Below are 17,558 nucleotides of genomic sequence, written 5' to 3' on the forward strand. Positions count from 1 at the left end.
TTGTATGAAAAGGATTTTGTGTTGTAGCTGCTGGCTGCCTGTCTTTACCATATGATGTGTCCTGAATGTATACACCCAGAACATAGCTTGAAATACTGACACAAAATATGGTCGGTATACGATAAAGAAGTACAGTACAAGACCTGAGAGAAAATTGCACTTAAAGTCCTGAAGTTCCTGGTACTACAATAAATTCATTGCTTACAGTTGCTGTGTGTTTATTTTTCAGGCTATCAGAGGCAGAAGAAAGGTACTACCAGAGAGACTCGCGGCCTGAAGACCTTGAGCTCATACAGCAGCTGAGGGAAGCGGTACAGGAGAGAGAGTTGAGGGTCAAACAGCTCATCGTGAGTCAGATTTGGCTGAAATTGCTTGTAAAACTAAAGTAGAATATGGAGTTGAGACCAGATAAAGAAAACTGTAAGTTATGTCCTGGAGCAGGTATGTCATATGTGGACTCTGTTGCGCTTTCAGTCGGAAAGATGTGTAGATTTTAGACTTTTGTATTTATTAGAGTAAGTTTCCCACAAGTAATCTGTGCCTGAAGCAGAAGGAAAACTTATTAAACACAAGGCACAATATATGTATCTGTGCAGTGTTTGATTTGAGCCTAGAACTTGATCAAGTAAAGGTTTTCTTGCTCCACTTGTTACAACTATGGAGTTTACAGAGACACATGAAGAAACGGGCGAGGACATGAGAGATTCGACATGGAAAGCGCAGAATTTGAATAAGAACATTGGAAACTTCATTTTAAAACCTAAAAAAATCCGGAAAAAAATAAAGTCTTAAAAAGGAGGTTATGAGCAAAGCATCTGTAACAGCAAGGTCTTAAAATAGGGTGAGTCTTAAATTTCGGGGTCTTAAAAAGGAGGTTCCACGGTGCAGATAAAAACACTGACAAAAATATCATTGCCCCTTGAGCCAGTCAGCATTACTAAAAAAAAGTGTATATTGCGTTTGCAATGTGTAACACTGGTGTTCTTTGTGATTTGCTCTTTTGCAGGATGAGAAGCGATTCTACCAGTTGGAGCTAGTGAACAGAGAGACCAACTTCAACAAGGTGTTCAGCACAACGCCCAATGTCGGGGTCCTTAACCCCCTCTCTGTCAAGGTCAGTTTCTATAGTTTATCGGGCAGTATGGAATGTTTTGGTTTTCTTGTTGCTTTTCTTGTGCAGGTAGACATGATAGACGGGCAGTGTGTATAATTATGTATGATGCATTGCCTGTAGTATTGAAAGCACTACTGATCATTTTTGCACCACTCGCTCTTGTTCTCTGTACCTCATCCTGTCCTAGACATCACTCAACGCAAACTGTTTAATAAATTCATGCTCTTCAACAATACAAACTAAATGCCGACCATGTGTTGCGTGTGCAGCCAAAGAAGGGAGAAAAAGGGGCCCCAGTCAGACATCACGTCAATCCTTCCATGGGGATGGGATCCATGGGCATGGGAGTCGGATCCATGGGAGTCGGATCCACAGCCAGCAGTCACCAACGGCTACAACCACTACCCAACTCCCCCATCCATGACGATCCAATCAACCCGAGCAAGCCTCTCCCCCAGCCAGGCGGATTCTCCAAGAAGTTCGTCAAATAGTTCAACATCAGACATTGCTAGTGTGTGCCTGCTACCGCATTCAGGCAGATTCTCTGAGAAGTTCGTCAAGGAGTTTAGGATTAGACTTTGTTAATACCGTATATGCCTGTTGCGGTCAGGCAAATTCTTTGAGACGTTTGTCAAGGAGTTTAGGATTGTAATCGGTGAGTGTGTGTCTGTACAGAGAGTGTGGGATTGGCTTTCCTAGAGAGACTGTGATATGTATAGTGAGAGTGCAAAAGTGCATGAAAGGTTTGCTGTGCTTGGTTGGAGTGTGGAGTTTACTTTCTCGTTCTCTGTCTTTTTGCAGAGTGATGCAGAAGTCTTAGTGGTGGTCAGTTGCCTTTAGATACTACATGTAATCAGGTCGTCTCTCCAACCAGCTTGTCTTAGCTTGTAGATAAGACGTAAGATAAAAGACAACTTGCAGAGATTTGTTCAGGGGAGTTTCTTAGACCCTTTTGACATGACTATGCTGGCGTTTTTTTGAATATGGGTATGAAAGAGCAGACCTTTAAAGAGGCACAAAATCAAGAATGAATTTAACACTTCACTGTTACACACATAAGTCCAAGATAGCCGGGTCTCATAGAGTACGCTGGACTTTAGAGAACTCTTTGTAGTGTGCTCTTTTCAGAGGGCATTAACAGGATTAGATTTCAAGGCAGAGATCAGGTAGAGAGCAGAGTTACAAGCCTGATGATAATGAGTTAGTGTGATAATAGCGTGTTCAGTATTACATTTGTTATTTCTTCCCTGTGTGGTTTTGGGGGTCAGTTGTTATGTCTCTGAGCACAAAATAATATTGATCGTGACAAAAGATCTCTTGCACTGTTGACATGGTTTTCGACGCATTGCAGAGGTTTTTTTAACATCAAATGATAATGACAAGTGCATTTCGTTTCCTAACTTTGGTGGATGTTTTCTTTTTTTTTTGGTGGTGTGCAGAGCTGGTAGAGTGCTGGGTGCTGTATACATTTCAGACATTTTGCAGTGTCTTCCGTTCAGTATTAGATTTTGCTTTACAATTTGGGAACCACACGCTACATATGTTCTCCATTACAAGGGTAAGCGCTATCCAAAAGATGTAGCATTTGTGAAAAGGATTGTTTTCAGTTATAGTGTTCTTTTCAGGTGTGTGAAAACGAAACACATGTATTGCAAATCAGGTGAATAAGTATCAAAACACCATTTTTGGAGCACAAAGTTATGCAGTTTTTGTTTTTTGTAATGTCGTAATCCGTCCCAAGGAGCTGCATGTAAATGCCCCACGTTCATTAACTTGAAGATGTGAACATTTTGTTTTTATAATGTGTCAAGAGATTGCCGGAGTCGGAACAGTGTGCTTCTACTGAGAGTTATTAATGCCACAGAAGTATTGTTAGAAAAGCCACACATAACGAACAGTAGTATTTGCTTTTAGCTGGAGACTGAAGGTTTTAGGACAGTGGTACCTGCAATGTGAGGTCACTCCCATATAAGGACGCCTCCCATTAGAGAACATCTCCCAATAATGGGAGGCGTCCTTATATGACAGAACATCTCCCAATAATTCCTCCGAAAACGGCGTATTGCTGCCTAAATGGCGGGTTAAAAAACGGTCATACACGTAAAATTCCACTCGTGCAAAAAACACGAGTGTACGTGGGAGTTTCAGCCCACGAACGCAGAAGAAGAAGAATCTCCCAATAAAGGACACCTTTTGTTGCTCCTTTGTGTAATAACGGGACTGAAATATTCCTTTCAATAAAGGCCACCTGCAATGTCGGGACACTGGTCCCATCGGTGGCCTTTCATTGCAGGTACCGCTGTACTGAATTTTTGTCATGAGTTCTAGATCTGCCCCAGGTGAAACTTAATGGGGGAAAATTGTTTGTGTTTTTTTGTTTTGTTTTGTGTTTGCATATTTGTAGTGGTCAGCTTCAATTCTTAGTATATTAATGTAATGTGGTTGTCTTTGTGCTATTTTGTGTGTGAAACTTGTCTCTTTGTCATGTTAGTAACTCTTCATAATGCTTCTTTGAATATGAAGTTTGCAGGTTGTTTCTGCGTAACCTCCTATTGCTAAATTTGCACCAGATCCTCGGGACATTTTGGGCATCGTTTCAAATTCAATTATCTGGACCAATAATTCACTGACTTGGCCAGAAAAAAATAGCTTAAACTGAACAAAGTATTTTTTCTACAGACAGTGAGCGGCACTGTACTGACAGCTGTTCTCTGTATTCAGTTGACTGTCCATTCCAGCTCTGTGTTGCTTTGCTCTCTGGAGTATTTTTTATTTCTGGTTTCATGTTGGGGAGAATGCAAAGAGTGTGTTGAAAGAAAGAGATTTGTATGCACACTATAGTCCTTTCTTTTGTAGCGGCAACAATGTCGTGTACTTGTGTGTTTTTGTGTGTTTTTTTGGGGGGGATGGGTTTGTTGTTTTTTTTTTTTTTTTTGGGGGGGGGGGGGGTGGGGTGGTCAGGGGGTTTAAGCCTTTTTTTGTATATGCCAGCATTATATATAGTTTTTGACTTTAGACTTGAGCACCTGCGCTCCCAGATTGATGCTGCCTTTGTGACCCTTGTAACAAAAAAATATTTAAATTATTTTTCAAAATCAAAACCATTTGATCTTAAAATGGTGTCCTTCTCATCCTCCCAACGTTGCTTAGCTGACTTGATAAAGTCGTCCAGTATTTTGGGGGAATGTGATGAGATATTTTCCCAGTGAAATTATGCAAACACAGATTCACTGCTGTCTTGTCTCTGTCCTTGTCATGTTATGTGAATTAATTTATTAATCCACTGAAATGTTATTACATTTTTATTTTTACATTGAAACAGAAATATCAGAACATACTCTGAGTTTGATTCAAGTCAGTGTACACATGAAAATATTTTTTTTTTAATAATGAAATGATGTCTGTCATTGCTTCTCTGCAATGGCTGTGTCTCACAGTATTTTATTTGTACAGATATTTTTTTATTTTCTTAAGATTTTGATTTTTGTTTCGTTGCTGCTTATAATCAAGGCATGTCACAAGGATCAATGGATTTGATCAACTGTCAAATAATTTATTGTGTCTCATCCGTCCTGCTGACTGATTTAATGGTACTTTCGACGACTGTGATGTCCTTTTTGTACAGCCACTGTTGAGATAAATATATTGAAAATCAAATATATTTGTACACTACTGCTTTTTGCCCTTGTGCTTTGAGTGATTGTTTGAAAGACCTTGTGAACAAGTGTAGAAACACCTGCTTGCAATCATGTGTACATTGAACTCTCTGGAAGACACACTCTCCACTTGGACACACACACACACACACACCGCACACACACACACCGCACAGACACACACACACAACACACACCGCACACACACAACACACACACACCGCACACACACACAAACACCGCACACACGCACACACACACACACACACAACACACACCGCACGCACACACACACACACACCGCACACACACACACCGCACGCACACAACACACACATACACCGCACACACACAACACACTGCACACACACACTGCACACACACAACACCTGCACACACACACACCGCACGCACACACACCACATGCACACACACCGCACGCACACACACACTGCATGCACACACACACTGCACGCACACACACACCACATGCACACACCGCATGCACACACACACCGCATGCACACACACACTGCATGCACACACACACTGCATGCACACACACCGCATGCACACACACACTGCACGCACACACACTGCACGCACACACACCGCACACACACACCGCACGCACACACTGCATGCACACACACACTGCACGCACACACACTGCATGCACACACACACCGCATGCACACACACACACACGCACGCATGCACACACACACACATGCACACACACACACTGCATGCAGACACACACACACACACAACGCACGCACACACACAGGAACTGTAGACTTCACTGTTTAGTTTGTTATTTCAATTCTTCTCTTCAAGAAATAGAATCATACACTTCAGGAGAGTTTAAAATACATCTCGGTTTGCTTTCATAGTAAAAGGTTCTTTCATGAAAATGTGACGAGCATAGACACATCTACACACAAGACAAGCAAAATTCTTTTTCCTTGAATGAAATTTGAAACATCCTGACAATATCAGGAATGATTATTCTTTTTCTGTTCTTTCAAATATTTTGTTTACTGTACAAAAACGTAAGAAACAACATAGGTAGAACAAGAAAATGAAATTTCTCAAAATCAATGTTTCATACAATGAACACCTTGCTGTCATTACACCAGGCATAATCCATGAGTTGTGTTACATGGTAAAATTATTATCAATCTATGTAATTTCAGAGTTGAAACTACATGTATTCCATTTCTGGAGAAATACTGAGTAAAATTCACACGCACACACACACACACACACACACACACACACACACACACACTACACATACATAATTTGGTCCATGTCCTCAATATCGCGATCGGCACACATTTCTAGCTTTTAAAAGTTGACATCGAGTAACTTTTCGATCTCTGTACATATACAGTCTTTATGTCTCTGTGCACTGGGAAAATTCCTAGTTTATAAAATCTCTTAAAGGCAAAGCACATTTTCATCTGAACACTGACTCGCTTCTGTCCATTGTTTATCACAGCACCCACCATCTAAACCCTAGTATATCAACCCCTTATGCGTCGGAAGTTTTGACTTGCTCGCGTTTGTCCGAGTCCTCTTTCCGCACAGTGTCAATGGTGTTTTGTGAAATACCCAGCTCTGCCATCATCATTCTTCTCAGGTGATCCTGCTCGGGATGGCTTCCCACACCTGGTTGGGAGCTGTTGGGGAAGCCTGCAGGTTCGGAAGGTATAACGGAGGCAGGGAATGTGGTGCGACTGAGATCTATAGCACTGCCGCCATGATGACTTGCCATGAAAGGACTGGAGGTGCCAGGAGGTAAGTGTGCTCCGTACCGGGCACTGGCAGCAAAACCTCCATAAGCCGCGCTGCTAAGACCAGCGAAATGACCCATGCCCACCAGACCCCCATAGCCTGCAAAACCCCCAAAAGCTGCGGGACTTCTCAACGCCTCCAGGTGCTTGTATGCTTCCAGATTCCCTGAGTACATACCACCGCCCATTCCTCCAAAAGCACCCACACTTCCATGCACAGCTGGATGCACTCCTCCCATGCCACCAAAGCCTCCAAAAGCCCCTGCAGAAAGCCCTAGAGCGGATGCAGCAGCGGAGTCTCTCATCCCATAGGTTAGAGGATCTTGGAGAGGCACCCGAGGACCTGTCTCCGGTTTCTTCTCAGCTTCCTTGCCGCTGTAGGTGCGATGCAGGGGCTGGCTGGTGCCCAGAAAGTCCGGCAACTGGATGCCCATCTTGCTCATGAACTGGACAGAGGTGCCTCCCTTGGGCATGTACATGTCCATGTCAGTGCGTGAAGAGGGGTCCTGCCGCTCCTGGAACCTGTGCAGCACATTGTTGCCGTTCTTGCCGCCCTTCTTCTGCTTACAGCGGCGGTTTTGAAACCACACCTTCACCTGTGAGGAAGATGTATAGGGTACGTTAAAGTGATGTTTTTACACAGAAAGTCACGACTAGGCCTACACGACGCAGTTGATAACGCGGCAGTCTAGAGATAGACATCAAATTGGAAGCGGTGATACAAAGAGCAAAAACAGGTCTATGCTGAAGGGAGGAAGTAAAGAATTACGAAAAGGGTAACAAACAAAGTACGTCACAGACAGAGATTCTAATAAGAGGAATAACAATAGACAGGACAGCGTAATTAAGAAATAAGAGATCACACAAGAGGGATATAAATTAAAGAGGGAAAAAATGGATTTTATCCCCTAGCTTCAACCTAAACCGACTCTAAAAAATCCTAAGCACAAAGATAAGACAATACTATAGGAAAGTGAAAAGACGGGACAAAAGAAAAGATGAGGTAAAAAAAAATAAAAGTGCAAGAGTTGATCAAACAAGTGAAAAGGCACATTCTTCATTGAAAAATATTGTAAAACACTGACAGAGAATAAACGTTACCACGTTAGACTCACAAGAATAAAGTCACGCTACGAAACAACAAGAATTTTCTTCGTTGACCTAAAGGTTACAAACTCTCTCAACTCACCTGAGTTTCTGTCAATCCCAACGTCTGCGCGAGAATGACCCGGTCACGTGGCGTGACGTACTGATTCTTTGAGAATGCTTGTTCCATCGCCTGCACCTTGTCCCAGGAGTAGTTGCTTCTCAAGCGCTTGGGGCCGCGTTCTTCTGATGGGAGGGGCTTCCTTGCCGACTGTTTGTCGTCTGCTGATGGGTGCTTGTGTACTTCCTCGTCGCTCTCGAAACCGCTCTCTCCTGGGAAGAAGTGAATAACATGAGAAATGTTATTTGGATATTCTTGAAGGCAATGTTCCCCTTTGTCTTTGTCAGTCTAAAAATCTCTGTTTCTCTTTCTCGTTGCTTCACCCTGTACCAGTGTATGTCAGCACTGAAATAAGCGTGAGCTTTTTACGACACTGTTCAGAGTACTTTGTCATTGTAAATTATTACTGCACTTATCGTTCTCGACAGAAGGTCTGCTTTCTCTTTTCCATGCCCCTATCTGTTGTGGTGCCTTTTCACTGCCACTGTTTTTCTCACCGTATAATATGTCCATGACTTGGACAGTTACATTTGTGTTAACAAAAATGCAAGTGCAAGTCAGTGAAAACATAATCTTACCTGACAAATCTTTGGCTTTCTTGGTGAAGGGCGTGCTGGTCACCATGTGTCCTGCAGGTCTCTTGACGCCTCTTGGCCCCGCACCCTCCTCCTCCCCAGCCCCTCCCACAGGCGAGACGCTGACAGGTCTGGAACCGGAGCGATCCCCAAGCAGAGATGACCCCGAGCTGTGGGATGCTTTTCCCGCGCTTGGCGGTCTGGAAGGGGGAGAGACGGCTGATGCGTTGTGACGAGAAGCGAGAGGAGCGAGAGGAGCTTGACCGAGGTTGACGAGACTGGAATCGTGTCCTTGTTCCATAGACGCTATGGCATGGGAGTTATGGCTGTCAACAGAGGTTTTGGAGTTTCTAAGCATATGCGAGAGTTCTGGTTGCAGGAGAGGGTTCTGAGAGTAGGCGTTGCCGAACATAACAGGGTAGCCTGAAGATAGGAGAGACTGGTTGAGTTCTATGTACTTGGCGTGCATGGCGTTCATGTTCCACTGCTGAAGAACGTGAGGATAGGGGGATATCAAGCTAGATGGCGCTGCAAACTGAGGACCCACTGCAGGCACCCAGGTCTGCGGGTTGGTCTTCTCAAAGGTGTGCGTCCATGGATTCCAGTGGCCGTTGCTCTGAGGGGCGGGGGCCGGCTGTACGGTTTCAAGGGTTGGAGGCGTTGATGATGTGTGAGAATTTGGACTGTCTTTGGCTGCGTTTTGTCGAGCTTGGCTCCGTGGAGATGCTGTTCCGTCGCCTTGCTGTCTCTGTGTCCCTGAATATTTACTGTCAAAATCATCGCGCCCGTTGATGCTGTTTTCTTTTGTGTTGCCATTTTCAGCACCAGGGAGGGAAAAGGGAGACAACTGTGGGCTCAACCTTGCACTTTCATTGTCTTTGGACTTTGGCTCTGCTCCTGTACGAACTTCTTTGTTCTCCTCTCTTTTTACGAGTGGCGAAATACCTTCCAGTGTTGGCAAGTAAGATTTTCTGGAGAACACGGTACTCTCTGTTTCTTCCACCTTACTTAATACTTCGGAAGCGTTCGCGGCGAAGGCGGAGAGATCGTGTTTCCCTGCATGGCCGTTTTGAGATTGATTGGATGAAGTCTGCTCAGGGAACAGAACCTTTCTTACGCCCGTAGATACAGGTTGAACTTTCGTCAATTTCATGTCTTCTGTGCGAGGTTCTTGTGTCTCGTGTCCGTCACGTGCCCAGGGCGTGGTGAAGAATCTGTTAGGGTCTAATAAGTCAATTGTGGAAAACGAGAAACTACTGTTGGTTGTCTTCGAGGAATTCTCACGGGAAGACGACAAGACGTATGTTGGTTGACCTGCTTGGGGATTCACTACAGCAGCTGTCGTTGAGCTTTGTGGCAGTTGGCTCAGTCCAGAAACCGTTTCAGATGGTCCGTTGCTGAAGACAGCAGTTCCACAAGACTTGAGAGCAGCAGTTGGGGCGAAGTGTGGGATGTATAAACCGGGAAGTGAGGAAGTGTTTGGTCGAGAGGCAGGAACAGGGTGGGCATGAAGAGAGGTTTGTTTCGATTCCAGATTGCCAGGAATGCTGATGGCCGACGACTGCAGACTGACAGCGGCTGGTGTCATGGACATTCCACTGTCGTTCAGCAAGGCGGAACTGGACGACAACAGATGCGAAGTACTCGGGGAACTGTCGTTCAGCAAGGCGGCACTGGACGACAATAGATGCGAAGTACTCGGGGAACTGTCGTTCAGCAAGGCGGCACTGGACGACAATAGATGCGAAGTACTCGGGGAACTGTCGTTCAGCAAGGCGGCACTGGACGACAATAGATGCGAAGTACTCGGGGAACTGTCGTTCAGCAAGGCAGCACTGGACGACAATAGATACGAAGTACTCGGGGAACTGTCGTTCAGCAAGGCGGCACTGGACGACAATAGATGCGAAGTACTCGGGGAACTGTCGTTCAGCAAGGCGGCACTGGACGACAATAGATGCGAAGTACTCGGGGAACTGTCGTTCAGCAAGGCGGCACTGGTCGACAACAGATGCGAAGTACTCGGGGAACTGCCGACGCTTGACGTGTCGACGGAGCAACCAGAAGCTTCACGACCTCTCTCCATGACCTTGGCTGGAGACCCTGCAGGCTTGAACGAGGTCAAGGTCGTGTGGGACTCCTGGATGGAACTCTCTGAGTCGCTGTCGAAGTCTTCAGAAGACGAGCTGTCCTCCATCTTCTTCGTCATGATGTGATCAAGATTTAATGTCTGAAACAAAAACAGAAATCCGTCACTTTACAATACAGTAGCACATCAGAACCATATCAAAAATATGGCGTCCTAAAGAAGAAATATAGATTTTTACTGAAAAGACTTATTCCTCTTACCTTCTGAATACAAAAACGGCTTCCAATGCTCACACATTTTTAACACTTATCTAGTGTAACTTTCGATTCCATAACAGCTAATATACAATAGCGTGTAGAACCAAATATGACCTTAACTCCGTGATTTTAAGAACAAGATTTGTTTTAAATCTGTCATAAAGCAAATCCAGTGACAAACATGACAATGGACGTTAATTCTAGTTTCAGGGATTAGTTGTAGATGACATAAAAACGTGATCCACACATGTGGCTGCGCACGTACAACATACTTAGAAGATACACGCTGAAAACGGTTTGCACGTAAAATGTATTGATGGTCAGATTTTGAGCTACATGTAATTAGACATAAAACACTAAATAGTTTTGTGAAATTTAAAAAGTTTGACAGTTACTTTTCTTTATATCAGATGATTGTGATAGCATCTACTGTGGTACTTTTTTTTTAATAATTATCCAAATCTAAATAACGGGACAGAAGCATGAAATCTAGAATAAAGACAAATAAAACTATGGGGAAAAAGATATAATCTGGCTTTTACATGTTGCATGGTCTACATCTTTTGTTCTTCAATATGAAGTCAATATTACACTGGCTTGGAATTTTGTTGTTTTGTTTAGTGCTTTTTACAAATTGCGTCGAACCTAAAACTGCGCTCCGTGATTTGTTTAATGTTTTACATTTTTACAAATCACGGGTTAACAGCTGTCACATATACCTTGAAAATAATCTGGGGCTTATAGAGTTCTTTAAAGGTCTTCTCCCCCGCTTTGAAGTAGCAGACTTGTATGCTTATTTTAAACGAGTAACCAGTGACATATCCTTCACGTATATTCCATGCTATGAACACATGTTGGATTAGCCTGTTTGAGCTTTCTTCGGACAGATCATAGTCCATTCAGGTAATGATGTCTTTCCAAGTTTTAACAAACCCGTAGTCTGGAGGAAAGATGCATAGGAGCGGTCGATTTTTGGGAGGAGTCATTTCGGGAAGGCCGTCATCCTTTTTTAAAACTAGCAATCTCAGTATACAAAGAAAGTCGTGGGGTGTACGTGCGAATCCGAAAAAATAGTGAATTGATTTGACTTGCTATGATGTGATCGATTCCATCTACGACACACATTATGTTTCGAAAGTAAGCATTTCGTGAAAACGAAAATGTTACTGAAAATCTGGATTCAAATCGAACAGGGTATTGTTTCTATTACGGTCTACAAGCCATTAACTGTTGAACAAAGTATAGGCATTTTTCCTAAAAGATTTTTGTTAAAAGATGGTAGGAACAACTTCTTTTTTTTCAGAAGGAAAGGCAGAATAATTTATCACGGTAAATCATGCAGAACGTAAAAAAAAGTAAATAGATAATAAATCTAAAGTGTCACTGCCGTGAAACAAAATAGGTTGAGCGTGGCGAAAGAGGGAGCGATGAGTTGGAGAGGCGGTTGGAAGGGGACAGATAGAGAGAGAGAGACAGAAAGAGAGAAAGAGAGAGAGACAGAGATCATTTCAGACACGCACATACAAAGAAGAAGAAATAGTGAGAACGTGAGAACGCAAGAGAGTCCACACATGTTAACCCGTGGTTTGTACAAATGTATTTGTAACAAATGTTTTACAAATCACGTAAATGCGCCCGATATTTTCTTGTCATCTCCAAAGTCAAGGGATCTGTTAGATTTTTTTTTTCATTACTTTATTGTCCCATCGCTGGGAAATTCGGGTCGCTTCCTCCCAGTGGAAAGCTCACAGCAACAGAGTCGCGCTACCCCAAAGTCAAGGGATCTATCAGATTTGTTTTCATTATTTTTTTCATTACTTTATTGTCCCATCGCTGGGAAATTCGGGTCGCTTCCTCCCAGTGGAAAGCTAGCCGCAACAGAGTCGCGTTTCCCCAAGTCAAGGGATCTATTATTTTTTTAAATATTTTTTTCATTACTTTATTTTTCCATCGCTGAGAAATTCGGGTCGCTTCCTCCCGGCAGTGGAAAGCTAGCAGCAACAGAGTCGCGCTACCCAAAAGTCAAGGGATCTATTATAATTTTTGTCTCTTTTTATATTTAGTCAAGTTTTGACTAAATATTTTAACGTAGAGGGGGGAATCGAGACGAGGGTCGTGGTGTATGTGTGTGTGTGTGTGTGTGTGTGTGTGTGTGTGTGTGTGTGTGTGTGTGTGTGTGTGTGTCTGTCTGTCTGTCTGTCTGTCTGTGTGCGTAGAGCGATTCAGACTAAACTACTGGACCGATCTTTATGAAATTTGACATGAGCGTTCCTGGGTATGAAATCCCCATACGTTTTTTTCATTTTTTTGATAAATGTCTTTGATGACGTCATATCCGGCTTTTCGTGAAAGTTGAGGCGGCACTGTCACGCTCTCATTTTTCAACCAAATTGGTTGAAATTTTGGTCAAGTAATCTTCGACAAAGGCCGGGGTTTGGTATTGCATTTCAGCTTGGTGGCTTAAAAACTAATGAGTGAGTTTGGTCATTAACAATCTGAAAATTGTAAAAAAAAAAAATGTATAAAACGATCCAAATTTACATACATCTTATTCTTTATCATTTTCTGATTCCAAAAATATATAAATATGTTATATTTGGATTAAAAACAAGCTCTGAAAATTAAAAATATACAAATTATTATCAAAATTAAATTGTCCAAATCAATTTAAAAACACCTTCATCTTATTCCTTGTCGGTTCCTGATTCCAAAAACATATAGATATGATATGTTTGGATTAAAAACACGCTCAGAAAGTTAAAACGAAGAGAAAAGCGTGCTATCCTTCTCAGCGCAAGTACTACCCCGCTCTTCTTGTCAATTTCACTGCCTTTGCCGTGCGCGGTGGACTGACGATGCTACGAGTATACGGTCTTGCTGCGTTGCATTGCGTTCAGTTTCATTCTGTGAGTTCGACAGCTACTTGACTAAATGTTGTATTTTCGCCTTACGCGACTTGTTTTGTTATGCTAAAAATCGTTATATTTTACCTATCCGGCCCACCACCCAGCATAGAAGCTCTAAACAACAAATATTAATAATAATAAAAGGCATGTATTACTTTGTGGAATGCGATATTTTTACATTTTTACATTTTTTTTTACAAATCGCGGTTTTAGACTCGACGTAATTTGTACAAAGTTTTTACATTTTTACAAATCTCGGGTTAACAACACACAAACACACACTCCGAAAAGTGTGTGTGTGTGTGTGTGTGTGTGTGTGTGTGTTCGTGTGTGTGTGTGTGTGTGTGTGTGTGTGTGTGTTCGTGTATGCGTGTGTGTATGCGTGTGTGGTCACGCCCTCGCGCCCGCGAATCAGTTTGGGAGATATAAGTTGACAAAGAAAAAAGATTTTCAACAGAGTCTAATGGGAAGAAAGATGATACTCAAAGAAAATGTCTGCATAAAAAGAAACAAGTCGCGTAAGGCGAAAATACAACATTTAGTCAAGCTCAGTCGAACTCACAGAATGAAACTGAACGCATTGCATTTTTTCTGCAAGACCGTACACTCGTAGCATCGTCTGTCCACCGCTCGTGGCAAAGGCAGTGAAATTAACAATCCAGAAAAGCGCGGTAGCGGTTGCGCTGAGGAGGATAGCACGCTTTTCTATATCTCTATTCTTTTTAACTCTCTGAACGTGTTTTTAATCCAAACATATCATATCTATATGTTTTTGGAATCAGGAACCGACAAGGAATAAGATAAAATCGATTTCGGAAATTTAGTTTTAATCATAATTTTTATATTTTTAATTTTCAGAGCTTGTTTTTAATCCGAATATAACATATTTATATGTTTTTGGAATCAGAAAATAATGAAGAATACGATAAACGTAATTTTGAATCGTTTTATAAAAAAAATAATTTTAATTACAATTTTTAGATTTTTAATGACCAAAGTCATTAATTAATTTTTAAGCCTCCAAGCTGAAATGCAATACCGAAGTCCGGCCTTTGTCGAAGATTGCTTGGCCAAAATTTCAATCAATTTGATTGAAAAATGAGGGTGTGACAGTGCCGCCTCAACTTTTACAAAATGCCGGATATGACGTCATCAAAGACATTTATCAAAAAAATGAAAAAAAACGTCTGGGGATATCATACCCAGGAACTCTCATGAAAAATGTCATAAAGATCGGTCCAGTAGTTTACTCTGAATCGCTCTACACACACACACACACACACACACACACCCACACACCCACACACACACACACACACACACACACACACACACACACACACACACCCCACGACCCTCGTCTCGATTCCCCCCTCTACGTTAAAACATTTAGTCAAAACTTGACTAAATGTAAAAAGACACTTACCAGCAAATCCTGAGACTGCATCATGAAAACAGGCAACGTTGATCCAAAACACACGTTCCGAATATCGGACGCTTGCACCCCGTATTCTCTCGAGGACAGCTGAACTGAACTGAACACCAAAAGTGCACACTTAGTCCTTGTTTTTTCTCTGGTCTGAGTACTTGTCAACTTGTCAAAAAGCAAATCGAACGATTTATTCCTTCTTTTTTTCTCTCCTGTGCTTCACATCCTGAATCTTATTGGTGAACAACAAAAAGGAAGAAGGAAGTCTCAGGTGAACACAGCCTCACAGGGCTCACGTTAAAACGTATCGGCATAGTCCACCGACGGAATGATCACTGTATTTTTAGCGAAGAGAACTGTTTTCTTGTCGTTTAGGTCCGAGTTGCTGCGACTAAAGTGAACTGACCATTGTTGTTGCATGCTCACTTTATGGATTTCTCGGTCACTCAGCAGGGTCACGGGTATACTTTCACGGGTCATTGCTTTCTCCAATCACGAACGCATCTCAGTCTTAATCGATGATATGATTGGCTGCTTGACTCGTAGGCTATCGTCTCGGTTCACCGGTGCGATGAAAACACACGGTATTGGAGCGAAATGCTCAAGGGGGTGGGGGTGGGGGGTGTAAAAATAAAAGTTTTATTTGCAGACACTGCTGGCTGATGGTGTAAATGCCGAAGGTGTAAAAACAGGGGGAGGGTGCTTTTTCGACACAGGCCGATGGTTGCGTTAATGACTCCTGCTCGATTTAACCATCGTTCATAATCACAATCGTGATCAAGAAAGCGGAACAGCCCAGCTGAATCTTTATTCGGAGCAGTCAGACGTTGGAGTAATCTCATGATAATGTTTGCAGTCGTAATTATCGTAGTCATAGGAGCTAAATAAAATCTCCTTCTCTGATTGTGTTCGTCTGCAGGCTATCGAGAAAGAAAGAACTCGACGTTCGTTGTATTTGCAAGATTACGATGACACAGGAAAAAAAAGAGGAGCCGAGAGGGCGGATGAGAGATTTTGGAGTCGTCGGGCAAAATGACACAGGTAGTTGTAATCATGATCAAGAGGATTCATTGCACTACTGTGTTAAAACCTCCCAAAACAAATCTGAGAAAATGACGTCTTTAAACGGAGGAAGTGTAAAATTGGAAGTACATTTTCAGAAGTTTTTATCAGAAAATGTTGGTAACTACGGTCTTAACTATGATAATAATTGAGAGTGGTCTTAAAACGTGAGTTTTTTTGCTTCTTTAGCGGCTGAACACAGGTTAGTTAGTTTTAGAAATTCTTCATTAAACTTAACCGTCGCGGCTGGGGTAGCGACCGAAAGAGAGAGAGAGAGAGAGAGAGAGAGAGAGAGAGAGAGAGAGAGAGAGAGAGAGAGAGAGAGAGAGAGAGAGAACTTGAACTTGAACTTGAACTTGAACTTTATTACAGGAAAGATAGCATTAGGTCCGTAGGACCTTTCTTACAGCTAGTCCTGATCTAAGCAAAATGGTTATAATCGAAATGGGAATACATAGGAACAAACTTTTTATGATGAAACGCAGACACACGCAATAATAGTAATATAAGAATAAGATCATTCTTTACAGACATGTGATATACAGATATCACAATACGGGCAATACAACCATACATTATCAGAGAGAGAGAGAGAGAGAGAGAGAGAGAGAGAGAGAGAGAGAGAGAGAGAGAGAGAGAGAGAGAGAGAGAGAGAGAGAGAGAGAGAGAGAGAGAGATCGAGGCGCCTTGGATTACCAATCTTCAATGGATCTTATGGGCAGGGGAGGGGGTCCACTGTATTGCCTAATTCGCCGTGGGGATCAAAGTTAAGGAGTGTGACATTGCAACATGGAGATACGGACAGGTGCCGTACCCGCAAGGTGTGAACCCCCGAGTACTATCGTCGACTGTCTCTATTGTTGTCACAGTCAGTCATTAACCACAGCTTGAAATCTGACTCAAACTACTCGAACTGAATCGAATTTTAAAGAATTCTAAAAGTGTCGAGCGGCACAGATTAGAGGAACATGTTTATACAGGATTTTTTGTAAGACGTTGCAAGATTTACTTTGGTGATGGCATTTTGTTTAAAGGCATAATAGATTATTTGCCATTAAAGAGTCCTTTTAAGTGATTTAAAATAACACCCCTAAACACCACACACAAAAAACGCGGAGAGTAGGTGTAATGACACAGGCTAAAAACGAGTGTTTATGGTGATTGTTACAATCATTTTTGTCAAGCTTTGTATGTTGTAATCGTCCGCCAAATCTGATCTTTGTGATGATGTTTTATAGAGTAATGTGTTATTCATTGATATGTGTGTGATTGCACGTTAAATGATGTTTTGTTGTCGTAGGATTTTGATTGTACAGCGCTTTGAGCAGGGTTAAACCCTGGATACATGCGCTATATAAATACTATGCATTATTACACCCCCGGTATAGGGGTGTGTATAGGTTTCACTCGATGTGTTTGTTTGTTTGTTTGTTTGTTTGTGTTCGCATATAGATCTCAAGA

At 42.4% G+C, this 17,558-nt stretch overlaps 2 protein-coding genes across 2 annotated transcripts in view; one reads left to right on the top strand and one right to left on the bottom strand.

The window, feature by feature from the left end:
* The window catches only part of LOC138982227 (protein FAM184A-like), an 80,970-nt gene extending 76,945 nt beyond the window's left edge, over window positions 1-4,025 (top strand). The window contains exons 17-19 of the mRNA XM_070355461.1: window positions 230-347; window positions 1,007-1,114; window positions 1,384-4,025. Of these exons, the coding sequence (XP_070211562.1) occupies window positions 230-347; window positions 1,007-1,114; window positions 1,384-1,605 (448 nt within the window). The 3' untranslated portion in view covers window positions 1,606-4,025. The remainder of the gene's footprint in view (window positions 1-229; window positions 348-1,006; window positions 1,115-1,383) is intronic.
* A 1,566-nt stretch (window positions 4,026-5,591) lies between these two features.
* On the bottom strand, window positions 5,592-10,563 carry LOC138981388 (uncharacterized). Its single transcript, XM_070354299.1, has 3 exons — window positions 8,358-10,563; window positions 7,762-7,991; window positions 5,592-7,168 (listed from the first exon to the last, which is right to left on the bottom strand). Exons 1-3 carry the CDS (start codon window positions 10,561-10,563, stop codon window positions 6,311-6,313), a joined length of 3,294 nt encoding a protein of 1,097 aa, XP_070210400.1. The 3' UTR covers window positions 5,592-6,310.
* Window positions 10,564-17,558: the final 6,995 nt, after the last annotated feature.

This window comes from Littorina saxatilis, linkage group LG12 (assembly GCF_037325665.1).
Source record: "Littorina saxatilis isolate snail1 linkage group LG12, US_GU_Lsax_2.0, whole genome shotgun sequence".
Taxonomy (NCBI): domain Eukaryota; kingdom Metazoa; phylum Mollusca; class Gastropoda; order Littorinimorpha; family Littorinidae; genus Littorina; species Littorina saxatilis.

Coding starts and splice junctions, on each gene's coding strand:
- LOC138981388 (XM_070354299.1), bottom strand. CDS start 10,563: ATGACGAAGAAGATGGAGGACAGCTCGTCTTCTGAAGACTTCGACAGC. Junction 7,992..8,357: donor GAAAGCCAAAGATTTGTCAG/GTAAGATTATGT, acceptor ACTTCTTCCCAG/GAGAGAGCGGTTTCGAGAGC. Junction 7,169..7,761: donor TGGGATTGACAGAAACTCAG/GTGAGTTGAGAG, acceptor TCTTCCTCACAG/GTGAAGGTGTGGTTTCAAAA.